Source organism: Cryptomeria japonica, chromosome 9 (assembly GCF_030272615.1).
Source record: "Cryptomeria japonica chromosome 9, Sugi_1.0, whole genome shotgun sequence".
Taxonomy (NCBI): Eukaryota; Viridiplantae; Streptophyta; class Pinopsida; order Cupressales; family Cupressaceae; genus Cryptomeria; species Cryptomeria japonica.
The window spans coordinates 273578866-273597552 of NC_081413.1; the positions used below are offsets into that span (position 1 = coordinate 273578866).

At 35.1% G+C, this 18687-nt stretch overlaps 1 protein-coding gene across 2 annotated transcripts in view; it reads right to left on the reverse strand.

Annotated features, from left to right (window-relative positions):
* Positions 1-18687, reverse strand: part of LOC131033018 (uncharacterized) — a 127690-nt gene that overhangs the window by 60408 nt on the left and 48595 nt on the right. For both annotated transcript variants that reach the window (XM_057964125.2, XM_057964123.2), the window contains 4 exons: positions 3368-3432; positions 2652-2708; positions 2208-2462; positions 2035-2097 (listed from right to left, as the gene is read on the reverse strand). In XM_057964125.2, coding sequence (XP_057820108.1) covers positions 2035-2097; positions 2208-2462; positions 2652-2708; positions 3368-3432 — 440 coding nt within the window. The remainder of the gene's footprint in view (positions 1-2034; positions 2098-2207; positions 2463-2651; positions 2709-3367; positions 3433-18687) is intronic.

The window sequence follows — 18687 nt, forward strand, 5'->3', positions numbered from 1 at the left end:
TTTAAGTTGCATGATCTATACGTAACATGCCCGGCTGCTAGTATGGTTCTAATCTACCTCCCACTATATCTCCCACCCACCCTTCTCTCTGGAAAGGCCTATGAATAAGTGAAGCTATAGTCAGGCGGGCCGGATCTATACTCTATATAGCTCCCAACGGCCAATGGCGATATAGGAATTTTATTAATAATTTAGAAAATACAAAACCCACAACCTATAGGCAGTCCATGTACATGTAGAACTCCAATACATGTGTGGACTTCAATAATTTAAAAAATAAAAAACACAACAAACCACATGGAACTCCACACACAACACAAAACTGTCCAAACTCTCCATTGATGAAAATAAGCATTTTAGGGAGGTCATCTACTATCTTTTTATTGTTTTTTATAATTTTTTACAATTTGTAGGTTTTATTATATTTTTGGTTCATAATGACCTTTTAAACTTGACGTGGCTATGGAAGGTCCATTTAATGTCTTTCGTTGTATCCAGTTAAGTCTAATCAAGAGCTCACATATGGTAATAGGTGGAAACCATATCCAGGTTGTGTTGTACCCATACATGTATTTGGCACACAGGCGTTGTACCCATGCACGCATTTGACATGCAAGTATGTGTAGCCTAGTCAAGGGGATTATCATACCTTGCAACTCATGAAAACTAATATATTGAGGGGGTTGTCATGCCCTACGCAATGCACTTTTGCCACTGCTCATAGTCCCATAGACTGCTTGATCTCATGGTGTAATGTCCCCTTCCCAATTTGCCTTAAAATTTGCCCTAAGATCACAATTGCAACAAATTAGGGTTAGGGTTATGCCTTACCTCTCTTTAATGATGCAATCCTAGATTTGAATCCTGCAATCACAACATGAAAAACATATGCAAATACACACACACACACACACATATATATATGTTTAATTATTAGGATTAGGCAATTACATCATATTCATAGATTATCAATAATGCAAGCATATTAGGGTTTGGGAGAAGGGACATGATGGGTCTGCCCGAAGCCATTTCTACACCAAGCCCAAGAGTGGCTGTCTACCACAGCCCTCTTGCTTGGTGGTTTGTATCTGTTTTCCCCATCAATGTCTCATCCCCCTATAGACACTTGCCATCTTGTAGAATTGTGTGGGGGTCGTAAGTGGGTTGCCTGGCTCTCTATGTAAGTGCCCTTTGGTCCTAGGAGCCATTATGGTCAACTCTAGAATGGGTTACTTACTTAGCCTTGTATACCCCTTTTGCTTACACCCTAGGCCCTTCCTACAAGGTGGGTTTCAGTCAATCAAGCACATCTCATATTCTATCATAAGAACATGTACTTAAGCATTCTTTATTATTCATAAATAACATGTATACATACATAAGACAATGATTGGCAGATATATCAAGTATACCATTGAATATATATCTGATAGTAATAATCTGAAATGATTAGAGTTCTGCTATGATGAATTGGATTGGTTTCCCTTGTGATTGCTGCTCCCATCTTATGGGGAAAATGCTTCTTAATTGCTGTACGATCTGCTTGATGAATTTGTCTGGCTTCCAATGGTTCAATCTGCTGGACTGATTTGATTGGTGTTGATGATTAACTGGATACTGATGTTCTGAAGATGTGTTTGGATGATTGATGATTTGCTGATGTGCCTTGGGTTCATTCCTTAATGATTCGATGATTACTGGTTTATTGTACCAATGTCTGTAGAAAATCGTGGAGTTTTCCTGATTACTGACAACATTCCTCCTGTTGGGGTCATGACAGCAATATCAGTTCGATTTTAGGTTTCAGGAATATTGTGAAGTCTTTGAAACAAAACAATTTTCCTTCCTCAGATGGTGCAATTATTTGTTACTATGGCGGGGCATGACACGTGGATAATTACTAAAAAAAATAATTTCATTTCATTCATTTCTTTTTTGTCTAAAAATTAGATAACAAGTTCCTTAGCCATTGAACAAATTTATTAAATACATAAGTGAAATATATTCCATGTGTATCTTGATTTGTATGCATACCTCTTTTAATAGTGGTGGTCCTGTTTTCCCCTTTCTATTACGCCCTCTTTTAAATATACCAACCTGGAGATCCTTCAAATTGTTAGGATAAGATAAAGGCTGCCTATTATATATTTCAAGGATGTTAATTCAATTAAGTAAACAGATTGTAGGCACAAGCCATTGGACTTTACCTTTGGAGAAGTTACCAAATACATGCCTTCATCATCAAATGTATCCAATGGCTTTTGTGTGCTTTGTTGTCTATTTAAGGGCAGAGCAGAAGTAGTTTGTGATTCAAGTGAATCGGATGCAGGTGGATCCACAGGTATAGTGAAGTTTATAGATTCTGATTTTCCACCTGTGGCAAGAGTAGTATAGTTGGTTGGAGGCGATGTTAAATCCATTTTGTTTGCATCCCTCCTGACATATAATTTGAAATCTTTCAGCTGCTCCATAAATAGTCCTCAATCAAAAAAGAGTTTGGTGACTACGAATCAACAACAATTATTAGATAATCAAAAAGTAAAATCATTATTTTAGTACAAGGAACCAAAATTGCTGAATCTTAAGAGAGGTAACCAATTTCTAAAATAAAAACCAGGATTATGAACATAATAACTCCATAAAGAACCTACCTTAAGTTCAAATTCTGTTATAGAAGTCTCACAAATTTTCATGAGCAAAGTCTCCACCTGATAACATAAGGAACACTGTTTAACCTTAATAAAGTAGAAGTTGCAGAAAAACTAATTTATGTAGAAGAAAATAGCTAATAAATGGTTTTATAGTTGTCATATACAGTGCATATATCAACAAAAGGTTGCACGACATTCAGCAAAACTGGTGGGAATTTTGATTTAATCGGCTTCAATTTGAATCAACTGTGGGGTTCATTAACCCATCTGGTGGATGATGATTTAATTTCTTTAGTTTTTGTCTTTTTTGGTTTCAAGTAGAAATCTATGCATGGTAAAGGTGGCAACTAAAATCTTAAGGATGACCAGACCATAAAACCAAAAGATAAAACATACACTATACACAACAAACAGCGGGCACAATACACAAGGCACTTCACAGAGTTGACATAGGATGCAGATCATGATAAGGAGGAATCATATTAATAATTATGAAATTCAAGTGATAAACATCTGAAAGTTCAACAAGATACTGATATAGTGGTAGATAAGATATAAATGGCCAAAAAATAATGGAGGGACTTTATAAAGGAAAACTTTTTGTATGTGAGTGAAAATAGGAATAGAATAAGACCAACACAAAAAAACAGTTAAACATTATAAACCGTACATCCAGTTTCTGTAATTAGCTAGCGACAAGATAATTTATAAATTACCTCATATGCATCTAGAATATTAGGAGTGTGCTTATCAAAGGATTTTTCTGCTTCTGATCTATTACCTGAAACATGTATCATGCCCATAGATTAGAACGCATAGATGTTTGTGATAAACACACTTTATATTTTCATAGATAGAATTAAATAAGATATACATGCCCTACAAATATGTAAAATTAATGCAATGATTCTGAGTTCAGATCTTAAAGGGATAAATTTTAATGCTTGCCAAGAGCATGGAAGGATATCTAATAAAAATGAGTATATTAAAAAAATGTGCTCACTGGATAAAGCCAGTGTAAACAAACATTGGCTCCTCAACAAACATGCTCCTTACAGATTTCCGTTATAACTAGATTTCCATTTTGCCTCTAAATCAACTTCAGCATTGATTCAATCTTCTATTGGTAAGCTCTCTTCTTAATTTATCACTTCATTAACATTCCTACACCATTCAGTTTCTGGTAAAAATCTATTGTTCTCACAAAAATCTTTGGGAGATTTGGGCATATAGTAGATTTTATAGGATTTATCCCATATCATCTGGGAAGAGTTCCTTCACTTCTTTACCTACACATTTCATCATTCATTCCAAACTTTGCCTCTTCCTCACAGTTCCTATCCTCAACTTTGTTGGTATTTGACCTTAAAGATAATCTTACAATGCCTAACAAAAATTGGAAGGATACCAAAAATAATGAGTAGGTTTAAACATTTGTGCTCAGAGAATTAAGGTGCGTAGTGTAAACAAACTTTGACTCTTCAACAAACATGCTTCTTACAGGTTTCAGTTATTGCTAAATTTCATTTTGCCTCTACTTTGAAATTACAATAATTCAATATTTCATATGCCAGATCCTTTCTTTCGTCAATCTATTAATTGGTGCACTTTGGTATGTTATTCACTTTTTACCCAAAATCAATTATGCTTATATTAATCTTTCAATGTTTAGATATGTTGTAGATTTTAGATCATTTATACCATATACTCTAGAATGAAGCCATTTACCCCTTTCCTACACAAGTCATTATTCAAAATTTTAAATCGCCCTGACCTCACAGTTCTTGCCCTAAATTCATCATTCTAATGTTCCCCATACCAATTTCAACCCTATGAATCACTAGCATGATGGTGAGTCTAAATCTATGCATCAAAGGCTTCATTTTTATCTATCATGACCACCCTCCATACCTTCACATGCAAAGATTATCAATGTCTTATACAAGAGAGTAAACATAAGTTTCTTGAATCTAAATGACATGAGTTCCTTGATTCCTCTATCACTCTCCTAAGACCATTTAATGTAACCTAATGAGCCTTTGATTTGATTCTTCTCTCCTATATTTGTTTATCCACGCAAAACACTAGAAGATTTAATAGGATGTTGTGTACCAGTAAAGCAACAAAAAGTGAGAGGCTTCGAGCAGAATTCATCAAATATGGTGTGGACTGATATGTTTTTAATATATATAATGAGCCTTTAATTTGATTCTTCTCTCCTTTTATGTTTGTTTCTCTGCACAAAACATTAGAAGAGCTAATAGGATGTTGTGTACCAGCAAAGCAACAAAAAGTGAGAGGCTTCAAGCAGAGCTCCTCAAATATGGTGTGGACTGATTTGTCTTTCATTTGTCACAACTTTTTAATGAGGTTGGTTTCTCAAGTTTCCCTTTTTCTTGGTCACAAGAAATTATCCATCCCATATACAAGCCTGAGGATAACTCCAATCCAAAAAATTGCATGACCATTATGACTAGGCGTCCGTTTGCTTAACTTTATGGCATGGTGTCCCCATTTTTGGCCTAGGTTTTTGGAAAGAAATAATTTAATTAATTAAATTAAGTTGTCTAAATTAATATTTCAAGGAAACTTGTATTTGATTAATTATATTTTTAAGTTGAACATTTTATTTTTATTAAGTGACTTTACCTAGGGCCAAATAGTAAAATAATTAATAAAGACACTAATACAAAGTAAAAAAGGAATAATACATAAAAAATTATTTTATAATTTAAACCCCAAAAAGTTCTATAGGGGTTATAAAAGGAGTTGAGGAGGAAAAAGAAATCATTCTTGGTTATTTTTTTATAGAAACCATCTTTGGGAGTTCAAGTTGTTCAGCTATCCATCCTAAGATGAAAACCATAAGGCAATATTGGTTTTGTGGATGAAAACCCACTTAATCAATCCTTGGTGAATTCATACAAGGTTCACAGGTGTGTAGAGTGTGGAGCAAATTGGTTTATCTTCAAATTTGCAGGTTTACCAGATTATCAAGTACAAATTTATTAAAAATTTGTAAACAAATAATACATTTATTTTTGAGGTGTATGCATGGGTTAAAAAAAGCAAAAATTATTGTGTTGTGTGTGCAAGTGAATTTGGATGGTGGTTTTCTATTGTGGGTGCATGTGAAGGAAAAAGAATAAAATTATATTTAAATCAGCTAGAAATATCCAACTATACCTCTCCCTAATCTCATGGAGGTCGTACCCTTACTACATTTCCAACAGCAAGGAAAGGGGTCGATTGCTAGTAATAAAGTTTGAAAGACAAGTTTAATGCCAATGTGGCCTTGGGGGGGCCTACCAAGCCTAGCACAATCTTATGAAGGCTTAAAAATTTCTATAACTCCCTCCTTTAAGGAAGTTGCAGCCTTTTTTGGGAGTGCTATACAAGTTTTATGAGTGTCGTACCATATTTTGGGAAGAATAAAAGCTGGCGTGTCTCCTTGGAAATTCAAAGTTGGTCAAGTTTAGTGCCACCCGTCCATAAAAGAAGTCACAACTCCCTATGAGTTGTCGTACCCATAGGCTGTTACATTACTTTATAGGATGTCATACATATTGTTTTGGAGTGTTGTACAAGTTTGAGGGGATATATGGAGATGATGTTATATTTGTTTTTGTTTGGTCTGCATCAAGGTTACAAAATTTGCCGAAAACTTGCAAAAATCACGAGTACTTGTGAGCCAATTTGCCAAATGAGTCACCCACCCAATAATTTGCTGACAAGTTTTTGTAAAACTCGTGGCAATTTTTGCTTGAAAAAATCGTTAGTAAATGCAAAAAAACACAATTTTTCCTTGAAAAACTCATACAATTTCACATAATTTAGTTTTTCATGCTTGTAGTTAAAAAAACATGATTTTCATTGCTTGTAAGTATGGATGTTTTTGATGATTCACTGATTGAGTATAATGCTGATCTACCATCTATTCAAAAAAATTGGAATGCAACATTTAAAGTACAAATGAAGGCAATTCAGAAAATTGGTTGTGTGAAGAGCCAAATCCCTTGGCTGATTTTGATCAAAGGCCTAGTGAATTACAAGATTTGAAGAACCAATTAATGGTCACTGTAGAAAAGGTTGTACAAACCTTAACACATTTTGATTGCACATACCAGTTCATTGAAGACCTCCTTTGGAAGGTACAAGTTGAAGAGAGACATAAGGGTTTTATGGTTGGAGCTACTTTGTCAAATTTGCAAACTACCAAAGGTGCCTTAAAAATAATGAAATCAAATTACTTGCATTTGTTTTGAGACAAAGACCATGCCATCAAGTTTGCAGAAGAGACTTTCAATGCTTTCACAGAAAAGGAGAAATAAGTTGATGAGCTTGACCTTGAGTTTAGATCACTATTCTCTCTACAAAGAAGAAAATCAGTAACTAATTGCAGCCACATCGAAGGAACAAGAATGTGATACAAGGACTATGGAGGTCAAACAAATGATTGAAAGAATTAATGAACACCATAAAGACCGTGATTTGGAATTTAGCTACCTTTTGAGACGTGAAGGATTTGGGAGTGATGAAAAATTGCTCAATGATTTTAGCAGCCCCAGTATCATGGAGATTCAACATGATAATATCACTTAGGAAAAATATCAAGAGTGCAATCTCATTGGGTTAGAAAAGCAAATTTTGCAAGATGATACATCTATGTTGGATGCAAAATTATCATTTGATAGTTTAGTTTGTGAGACACCTGCTGATTCAAGAGATACACATGGGGAGAATAGTAGGATATGCAATTGAGGTGATTCTTTGTGATACCCAATAAAACAAGCAATAAATTTCACATCGAAGGCATTGTCAAGTGTGCTCATAATTTTGCTTTCAGCCCACATGCAAATGATTTGGCCATGTTTTTGATGACACATATTAATGGAATAGATAAGAGATTGCATAGAACACTTTGGTATGAGGTGCTCCCTTCTACAAAGGAAGAATCCAAATCTTGCAAGTCTCTGTTTGATTCTACAGAATGGTTAATATGTTGTGAAGACTTGGCAGATTGGTATTCCAACTGTAGTCAAAGTGGTGCAGAAGAAACCATCAGGTATTGGGAATGGAAACTCCCAATTTGTCTTTGGGATCCAAGGATTTATATGATTGGCAGATTGCTTGACAATGTAACAGAGATTCACAAAGTTGTTGGGTAAATCCTATCAAAATGGTGCAGCAGAGATATGGTGGAGCATACTTCAGGTTCATTTGAGATCCTAGTACTAGTATATAGGTTCATATTGCTTGAGGACAAGCAATTTTTGGGGAGGACTATAATGTCCCCATTTTCGGCCCAAGTTTTTGACAAAGAAATAATCTAATTAATTAAATTTAGTTGTCTAAATAAATATTTCTAGGTAACTTGTATTTAATTAATTATGTTTTTTAGTTGAATATTTTATTTTTATTAAGTGACTTTACCTAGGAACAAAAAGTAATCATAAATTGGTAATTGAGGGCAGTAGGCTTCAACTCACATTCTATGTTGTCTCTTAGGATCAAGGATGGACGCATCATTCAGCCTAAGTATCTTCAATATTATTGGTCACATGGCTTGAGAATACCCCTTGGACAGCAACAACTGAAGCCATGCACCATTTACAACTCAAGACAAACCACCATACTTTGCAAAGTATATGATTTGTCGACTATATTCACATAGGAAGGGGGGACTAACTAGCATTTTATTTTCAAGTGGCTTATCTACTATGAGATCTCGAGAAGGTACAATTTCCTCTTCTTAAACTTAGGTGGTTCTCTATCCACTTTTTCGATTACGTACACCAAAGGTGCATAGCTCTTTTTCTACAATACAATGTTTCTTTCAGGTACATCTCTTTACAATCTCTTTGCAATCTACCATGAATGAATTGTTGAATATTTTGTAATTGATGTCAAAGGTCAGTTGTTGAGGTTCAAAGATTGGATTGAAATTTCAGTTGAGCTGCTTGCCTGCTTGATTGTTTACTTAAGCTGGTTGAATGTCAACTTGAGCTGCCTGTGTGTCTTCTTCACCTAGCTGTCTGTCTACTTCAGCTAGGTTCTCGTATGCTTCAGCTAGCTATTTGTTTGCTTGTTTGTGCCAAGTGTCAGATTTTATGCCACATCATCTTGGACTTGTCAAAAGATCTTTTGATATGTTTTGGCACGATGTTTTCTACGGTTATGAGAAGAATATGAGACAATTGTGTAATGTGGTTGGAATCTACAAATAGTTGTTGTCATGCTATACGCAGAAATTATAAAATTGTTTTTTTTCATATACATTTTTTTTTAAGGAATGTTCGATGGGTGTTATTTTTTATCACTAGTGATTTGTTTAAGTGAAATACATTGAGGACCTGTTGCTTGGTTGATGGTTAGGTTTGTGCATTTTTTTAGAAATTATTCTTCTTGCAGATAGAATGTTTCTTTATGGTGGGCGCTATGTTTGGTTGTTAAAAAAATGATGTCGAAGTTTTTTTTTTGGCAGAAACATGAAACGTTTTTGAAAAAAACGTGAAGCTTCAAATATACGTTTCAACCTGCTGTTTGCGTTTGAGGGTGTAAGAAATCCTTTTGACCATTAAAAAACGCACATCGTGAAAGGAGATGTAGGTGCGATATATTTTTTTTAAAAGAAATGTGTGGTGCATTAGATTACAGTGTCAAAGTCTTCCTGGCAGTTGCAGAAAATATGCATCCGTGTTGAAGCTCTTCGAAGTCCTTTTTCTTATGGACGGGTGTGTGTGTTGGAAAAAGCACTTACGTTTCTAAAAAAAGGTTGGAATGGAGTTGTTGGTTTTTGGTTTGTTCGATTGACAGAGGAAAAACATTGTTTTGGATTGTGTAAGTGGAGATATGTGTGTGAAACAAACAAACACATTGTTGATCCAAAAAGGTTTTAGTGGGCTCTGTTGATGAATTTACAAATTGATGATGACTGTTGTGTGACTATGAGGAGAATCGACAAATATAGTGCGTTGTCGTTTTATATTTGTGATGGACAGTGAGCTTTTTTTTGGAACATATGTATTCCAGAATTTTTCTGGGTGGTGCGTTCTGTTTGGAGGCATGAGCATTCTATCATAGTTCCCTTCCTTAGCTGTGGGTCCGTGTATTGGCCTGGATATTCTGTGCATTCAAAATATTAGATTCTTTCTTTGAAATTGGGCCTAAGACTATTTATTGTGGGGCATTCCAGGTAAAAATGTGGTTATTGGAGGTTAAGTAGCATCATATGAAAATTAGAAAATATCCCTTAAATTTTGAATTTTGGTTTAAAGCTGAGTATATATTCAAGGGTGGTATGGTAAAAGAAAGTTTTGTTACTACTATTTTGAACCAAGGAAGCCATATATTGTTATGATTTCTACTTTCTGGAATATGAGAAGTTTGTGTTCGAGTTGGTTCAGTTGGACCATAGTGTGACTCTATTTAGTAACAGTGTTGAGTAGATTGGATGGGAGTCTTGTTTCTTGATGGGTTTGAAAGTGCTATGTGTTACTAGTTTACTATTCTAATATTGTCCTGTATTTTTGAGTTGATGTATATCTGAGATTGGTGTCTCAGCAGTCAGGAACTGGTGTTCTATTAGAAATTGGTGCTTCTAGCAAGGTTGGTGCTCTCTGTGATTTGGTGCTCACTTTTGTATTGCGAAGTTGGTACTCTTTTAATGAAATGTTATTGATTTGCCGTGGTTTTTTACCTGAAAGGGTTTTCCACGTGAAATATTGTGTTCTTGTATCCTTGTCCACTTTTTGTATTTTGATCATTGTGGTTTAAAGATTAAAAATGTTAAAATATTAATTCACACCCCCCCCTCTCTCAGTATTTTTTGTGTGCTTTTCATGAATTGCTTTCTCAACAAACTTGATTGTAATCCTCCAAGTGTTATCCCATGATTTACAAGGTCAACCTTGAGAGGGATATCAAATTAATCAATGACAAAAAAAATTCCAAGTAATCTTAGAATTTTATTGATCTAGATCCTAGGTGGTCTGGAGAGCAACCTTGTCTTGGGGAAGAATTAAGGTTATAGATTATACAAAAAAAAGAGAGAACTAGAGTAACCTAATACAAAGAGAAATAATTGTGTGGAAGTCCATTAGCAATAATGTTCTACTTATATTCAAATGAAAAAATGAATAGGATACATAAATTATTACAAAATGCAAAATGAGGAATGAAGATTCTGGTGACTAGTAAGGGGTAAACACATTAAACTACTTTTCCTAAACTACGCAATTATTTGTCATTGTCCCTCAATGTGAAGAATCAAGTGAATAGATGCACAATGTTGGTCCAAGACAATAGAAAAAGATTAAAAAGTTCATCTCCCTAAATCGCTTGACCTTACAACTACTTGGCAATTGAGATTCTTATTGTTTGACATTCCATTCCTATAGCTAAAGGATGCCATCTGTAACTAGAATAGGATACATAAACTATTACAAAGAGCAAGGTGAGGAATGAAGATTCTAGTGACTAGAAAGGGGTAAACATTTAACTTTTTTCCTAACTATGCGTATAATATTGTTCCAAGACAAGAGAAGAAGATAAAACAATTCATGTCCCTAAATAGATTGACCTTTCAACTACTTGGCAATTGAGATTCTTATTGTTTGGCATTCCATTCCTATTGATAAAGAAGGATGCCATGTGTAACAAATTGAAAACTATACTAGGCAATGCTCACAACTATGCTAAGTCATGTGTGATGAAACATGAAGGAACAATAGCGTGTGGGGTCATACATGGTAGCACATGATGATGCAATGATTTACATGTAGGGTGCATGTGACACAAAGGAGTATATGTGACTGCAAAAAGTTGTTGAGTCATGTACAATGTTCTCTAAGGTTTGCATAGTTGCATTGATCTTTTGCCCTTTCTAGAGAAGTGATGACCCCAGAAACATCTTCAGTGAGCAATGGAAATTGAACATAAAGTTGCTAAAGATTGTACCAATTTGCCTAATATGCATATTGACTTGCCTTTGCCCCTGTGAGCAAAATATGTGAGCCTTGGTGAGTGCGCATTGTGGTTGTTTGAATGATCTCATTTCATGCAATTGTGCACAAGTACTCAAGATTCAAGTCTAAAGGATGTCGAGTTGATGCTAGCTCCAGAGCATGAGAAAATTATGGTTTACGGAACTCCAAATTGAATATTGGATGCAATCTCAAATATTCTAGGAGATTTATAAAAAAAAGACATTCTCACCAGTTGCATTAAAAATGGCACATCGACCATAGTAAAAAGGCTTCATTATTTAGTGCAAACCCTTTAAGTGTTTCTTTCAAATATGTAACTAGATTTCGTCAATGGCCTTGAAAGAGTGAGGTGTTTGATTGGAATAATGACACTCTTTGATTTAGATTGCTAGCATGAGAGAATTTGTTATGCTTGTTAGTATATGTAACAAAAAATCACTACATTATAAGGTCTTCACCATGCATCTCTTTTGAAAAAGACCAATAACAAAGCAAAGAGATAAGACATAGGTGTAGTAAAAATTGAGCTATGGAAGTCACTGATCAATTTTGATATCAACAATGCACACTATCCTATTCATTGACAACTTTGTGCAAAGTTAATGGGCAATGATGGTCATTGATCAAGATTTAAATTGGCAAAAGCACACGCTTCTAGGAAAAATAAGGCAAAAAATTATTCTCTTTTGAAATTTAAGTAGTGAATTTTCACTACATGCAACAAAATCCTTATGCCTTAATAAATTTTTGATTGGCAGCTTTTGGCTAAGGCAGATTCACATCTGCCTTGCCACTTTACAATTTTCCCACATGCACTAAGTGCTTTGATGACTTTGAAGGTTCAAGAAGCACATGGCATCCAATCAGATAGCATTACTCATTGACCAAGAGTGCAGGGGTATCCAAGGTCCAATAGAGGAGAGACTCTAAAGTTGATCCCCACCATTGGTCCACATCAACATGGCAATCTTGTCATTTCCCTTCAACACTAAGAGCTCTTTATAAGCAACAAGACCACCCTTCAATTCCTTTATTATTTCTAGTAGATCCTTTCTAACGAATGTGATGTGGAATACTCTTGATATTTCAGCCAAAAAATGTTACATGTTTTCCTCCCAAAGTACCAACAATTATTTGATGTGTTCAATTAGATCTAACCTAATGGTCCGCAATGAGTAGGGCCTATTCCTTAGGCATTTTTCTAGTGATGGAGCTTGACAACCAAGTTTTGAGGTGACAAGTATCCATGAAAACTTCAAAGGTAGGAATGCTTATCAAGTAGAAATTTACTTGTTAATAGTACTAAGTAGCATTCAATCCTACCACCTCCCCCCTCTAAGCACTAACAATTAGTCTCAACCACTATAGTTGTTGCACTTGTAGAGAAAAGGACAAAGGAGTTAAAAGCAAGTACCTTCCATTCAGCAGAGGTACTTATAATGGCCCTTAGCTAAATATTTATGTTAAAATACTTAAATATGAGATATTGTAATGAGTTTTAACCAAAATGACTAAATCTAGAATATTTACAACATATATTCATATGGATTTCTCATATAAACTAATTGGAACAAAGTATTTCATTCAAATGATTATATAAGATTGCAATGATTATGAAGATATTCTAAAAAAGACCAAACCATTGAAATCCCAACACTGTTGTACGCCTCCTAGTTTAAGCACTAATGCAGCCTCCATATGAAGCTGCCCTTTAAAAACCAAAGGATTTTGATTCTCTAATCTCCAAATCCAAGTTTTTTTGCCTTTAGATCCGATAGTTTAACACAAGTGCCCAAATATTTGTTGATGTGATGAAGTCTAAAGATTATCCAAATTAATGAAGTTGTCCACCTCATATAGAGTTGAAGGCCTAGTGTAATCCCAAGGTTTCCCACTAATTTTATCAAATTCAATTTTGTGTCTATTAATGGCATTCCTAGTCAACCATGGTGACAGGTGAAATCCTTCACACAAACAGTAGTGTTTCATGAAAGTGTATACTTGAGTGCATGAGTCTAAGTACACACATACCAAAAAGACACAAGGATTAGAGGGAGGGGGTTGGCAATATCAAGTGCATGGGGAAGTATAGGTCTATGAGTTTGCAAACAACAAGGGAGTGGGAGGCCGAGGATCAAGGTTTTGGGATCTCCAATGATCGCGGGGAAGTGGGGAATGGTCAATGTGTATCATAATATGAGAAACTCCAAAATCTTGTCCAAAGCAAGAAAAGTGACCCAAACACTCTCAAACATAAATAGTTTGGAAAGGGGAGATTACAAGTTCACCCTTCGTAAAATTTCTTTTCCTCAAGCAATTGCAAAGTAAGCTGCTCCAGGTTTTTTTATTCTTCTCAAGTGGCATCCTTTGTAGGTAGTTTTTTCTAGTGGACTAGATGATTTGTGATGGCCATATTAATTGACTTCATCACCCTTGCAACACATGATATTTAGTAAGCATGTGACTAGCATTCTAGTGACCACGAACACTAAATCAATAAGGGTTAGTGCATCATAAATGTGCAATACCATAAGTAGAAACCATTCTTACATGTATCTGTCAAAATCACAGAGCTTTGTCAATTCCTGAGGCGAGGCAGTCTTGCAGATTCTACAAGCCTTGACACTCGGACTCGCCAAGTCTAACAGAGGTTGGCAGAGTTTTAGTAGACTCGCCAAGTCTGACCGAGGCTACAATAGTCTCAGAGCCTGAGAGAGGGTGCATGAAACAAGTTTTAAATCCTTAATAATCTCCGAATTTCTTGGGTTTTTCAATTTGCCGAGTTTTTGCCAAGTTTGGGTGTTGAGTTCGAGTTTGAGTCCAAAATCAGCTTACCAAGTCCAACGCAAGTCCGGGTCTTGTAACATTGGTAGAAACACACCAATGAGAATGTGATATATGCTACTAGAATTGTTTACCAAACATGGAATTTTCACAATTTAAACAAAAGCATTTCATCAAATAGTTGTCATGCAATGAACACTCATGGGCTAATAAAACAAACAAATGGCCAACTTTTCATATAATTTAGAAACTTCTGATTTAATTATTTTTGATACCAATGTCTGAAAATTGCAGCAGGCTTGAACCCAACATTTTTCTTGAGTTCATACTCATCAACATAACTTTCTAGTAAATCAAACATGTATATTTCATGAATTTAAACACTTTGCTCATAGACTGAATCAGCATCATCAGAATGATCAAAAAACTCATCAACAGTTGCTGATTCGAAATTTTCATTCTAAAATTTCAGCGTGCTCAAAACCATCGTTAATTTCAAGTAGGCACCTTTCTCATTCACATGTCTCTCAATATGATCATCCTAGAACTCCACCTCAAACAGTGGATTATCATAAGGTATCTTTGCTTCCATCTCAAAGAGTAGATTATCAAAACCCCAAAAGTTACTTTCAGCATCTTGTTTACGCCAATCTTCACCATGATCTTACTCTCCTTCACTAGGATGCTCCATGTTAATTACTTCAAGAGGGCTCAATTACTCTTCCTCTATAGTTGCTTTTGAAATTTCAGCTTCTTTATCATTTGTTTTTGGTTTTAACGTCTTTTTTTACTCTTCCTTTGTGACTTCCAATTCTTCCTCTTCTTATTCTTCATTAGTGGCTAGGCTCCCAAGATCTTTTCATAAAAAACAAAGATTTCTTCTTCCGAGTTCATGCTTGCTATTATCATTCTTCCTTGCAACTGAAAAGTTCTTTTGTTTGCTAGAAGAGATATTTTGGAATGGTGTTTGGTCATTGACATATAAGATTTTAGCTCTCTATTTTTCTTCTTCCCCCTTTCCTTTCTTGACCTTCTTATGTAGTTTGTAAGGCCGTTTTTGGTAGGATCAACTATTTCAAGTAACTTCAAGAATTTCTCAAAGGAATATTGATTTTTTAATTCATCAAAGAATTCTTGATACTGATTAATAATTTTGGCGGCCTCTCGTTCATAGTTCTCCCTTTCTTTCTGTATTCTTATCAACAGCTCCTGGATAGGATCTACATCTTCTTCCTTGGGTAAAAATTTAGGTCACCAATCCATGCTTTATCTTGCCTTGATAATATTCTATAAGATAGACATTGCTAAAACTCACATGAAGTTTTTGAAACTGATGAGTAACCACTGAACACTAATAAGCAATCTACTGAAACTGATATGCAACTAGTGGACTTGTAACCAGAAATAAATTTCAAACAATTTGACAAGACCACCGACTCTATTAGCACTTTAACAACCACCCTAGATTTTAATACCATATTTTTTTTGCAATTTTTCCCACAATTTGCTAATAGGCATTTCATCAAGCGCTTTGCTAGTAATCTGGTAGGAAGCATTTTTTAAGCGCCAAATCATTAATTTTGTTGCTACTTAAATGCACATGCATAAATCCATCATAAAATCATAATATTATTATTAAACTCTGCAATAGTTATTTCGTCGAAAAATTCACATGCAATGTGATTTTAAGACATTTCATAACCATTATAGAACTGATTTCTCCAATTCCATAACTCATAACATTTCTTTTCTTAATAAAAATTAAAATATTGAGAACAACCAGAAATTATTGACTAGCTTATGGAATGCTACAGAAAAATGAAAGTTATAGGAAAGTACACAGGTTTTGAAATCAAGACAATATTATAATTTCAGTTTTCCAACCTCATTACAGCTTCTCATGACCCAATCAGCTATAAAATTTGACTCCAAACTGTCTTTATTGCATGGTACGATAGCCTGCTAAGAGGTTTAACCTTCATCCGATGGCAAGACAGGCTAAAAGAACAAGTATGGCAGCTCCAATATTTGTATGGCTCCGAAAGAGAGTTTGACCTCAAATAATATGCACAAATAGCATTTTATGGAGTGGTGACTCCTAAGCAAGCTATGTGTAATGTACCCTATTTATAGGCTGTCAATGCCCAAAGGGAAACATACATTACTACCTACCATGTTACAGTAATTATGAATTAATGAGTAGGGTTGCTCATAGTACAGTTAAGCATTGTCCTTATCCAGGCCTAATCTTAATCCCCTTCTAATTTCTAATCTTTGATGGGAGACTTGCTTATCTAGGGCGCGATGATACTATCTCCCTAATGCAGCCCAGATTACCGGAACCTCAGTCCATTCACCCTTGGGGCCTGCAGCCCAGATTTCAGGATCATGAGTTCTTTCACCTTTGGGGCTTATCTATCATGAGATGGTTTTACTCTGCCTCTCCCTAACAGCATCACACCACTCCTTAGGAAAAAGGAATTAGAACTGGTTAAGAGCTTGGGATTGTAAATATGTCAATATCTTGTTGCACTATGAATGTATATGAAATTCAGTATGACTGGCATGCATATTGCAGTCTATTAGTATTACTATTAACTTCTACATAAGAACATTATCAGGCTTCATTTATTAAGCATACATATTAAGCACATCCCCATGTATACCACCAAGAACAAGGATGTTACTGCCTGTAACTTAATAACAGTTCTGATCTGATCTGATCCATGGTGATGTCCTTGGATGCTTTTGATCCTTTCCTTTATATCCCTCAAAGTGAGGGAGAGGTCACATCTCTTCATCATGTATGCCCTTTGGCAAGAGACGCACCTTTTCACCATTAGCACCCTTTGAAAGAGTGCAACTCTTCATTATTTCTGCCCTTTGAAAGGGACACAACCTTTCACAATCAGATATGCACTTCTTGTTTAAATCATATCTGCAATTCTGATTCCCAAATTTTCCCCCTTTCAATGAGTTCTCCTCTCCCTTTTATACCTCAAATTTGGGGTAGTCACAACTTATCATTTCATGCCTTTTGACCATTCATTAACTTTAATCAAATTTTAATTATATTCTTTTATATTTTAATTTTATTTTTATTTTTAATCTTTTGTATTTTAATTTTATTATTGTTATTCATTTTTAAATTATATTTCAAAGCGGGGACATTATATTATGGCAGATTTTTGACTAGTCTTATGCCACCTGGAAGTGCTATGTCCTTACCTTAGCCTTCAATATGAAGTATGGCCTCCTTTAATTGTGTACAACAGCCTCTAGTATTATTGTGTCTCTATTATACTATTGTGTTGGGGTTTGTAAAGCCTTCAAGGCCGCAACAGGTTTCCATAAGGTTTTTAAGCCTTTTAAACAAGTTGTCTTCCTTATGAAATCCACATAAGATCTCGGATAATGCGGCTAGGATTAACTTAAGGTTAAAAACCTCTTCTTCCAACTTCAACTTCTTATAAGGAGTTTTTAAAGTGTACAACCCTTTGTTGTTTTAAATGGATGGTACAGCTGGGTGAAATAACTCAGAAATAAAGTAATTTTAATTTAGTTTCTTTCACATAGCACCTTGAAATGTCCCCCTTAGTTTATTTTTTATTTTTTAACACAACAAGATTCACCCGTTAAGGTTAGGATAATCAAAAACTTGCATTGAAAGGAAATTCTGAAAGTAAAACAATCACTCAACTACTTGTTCAGCGGGAGGATTGAATTAAGCAAATGAAAATCACTCAACCACTTTTCAGCAGGAGGACTGAATTAAGAAAATGACAATCACTCAACCGCTTTTCAGCAGGAGGACTAGGAATAACAAAACTATCACTTAACCACTTATTCAACGGAAGGACAGGAGTACAATATAAAATAGAGATAGGCGGCATAGCCAGCCTCTATAACCAAACTATCACTCAACTACTTATTTAGCAGGAGGACCAAAGTACAATATGAAATAGAGATAGGCAGCAAAGCCAGCCTCTTCCACTTATTCAGTGGGCATTAAGAAACAATTCATAATGAAGTTGTTGTTAGTACTACTAATCAGCATTACAATAAGTAACATGAATTGCAAATCAAGAGGCATTGCTATCCAACAGCTGCAAATGATGTCAAATGTTATTCTCAAGTTTCAAGAGACTCTCCACCAAAGAAACAATCCCCCAAACTCCAAACACTCAATCTGATATACTTAATTGGCAAACTGAAAATCAAAATACAGACCAGCAACATAAAAACTCACTAAAATGCTTAGAACT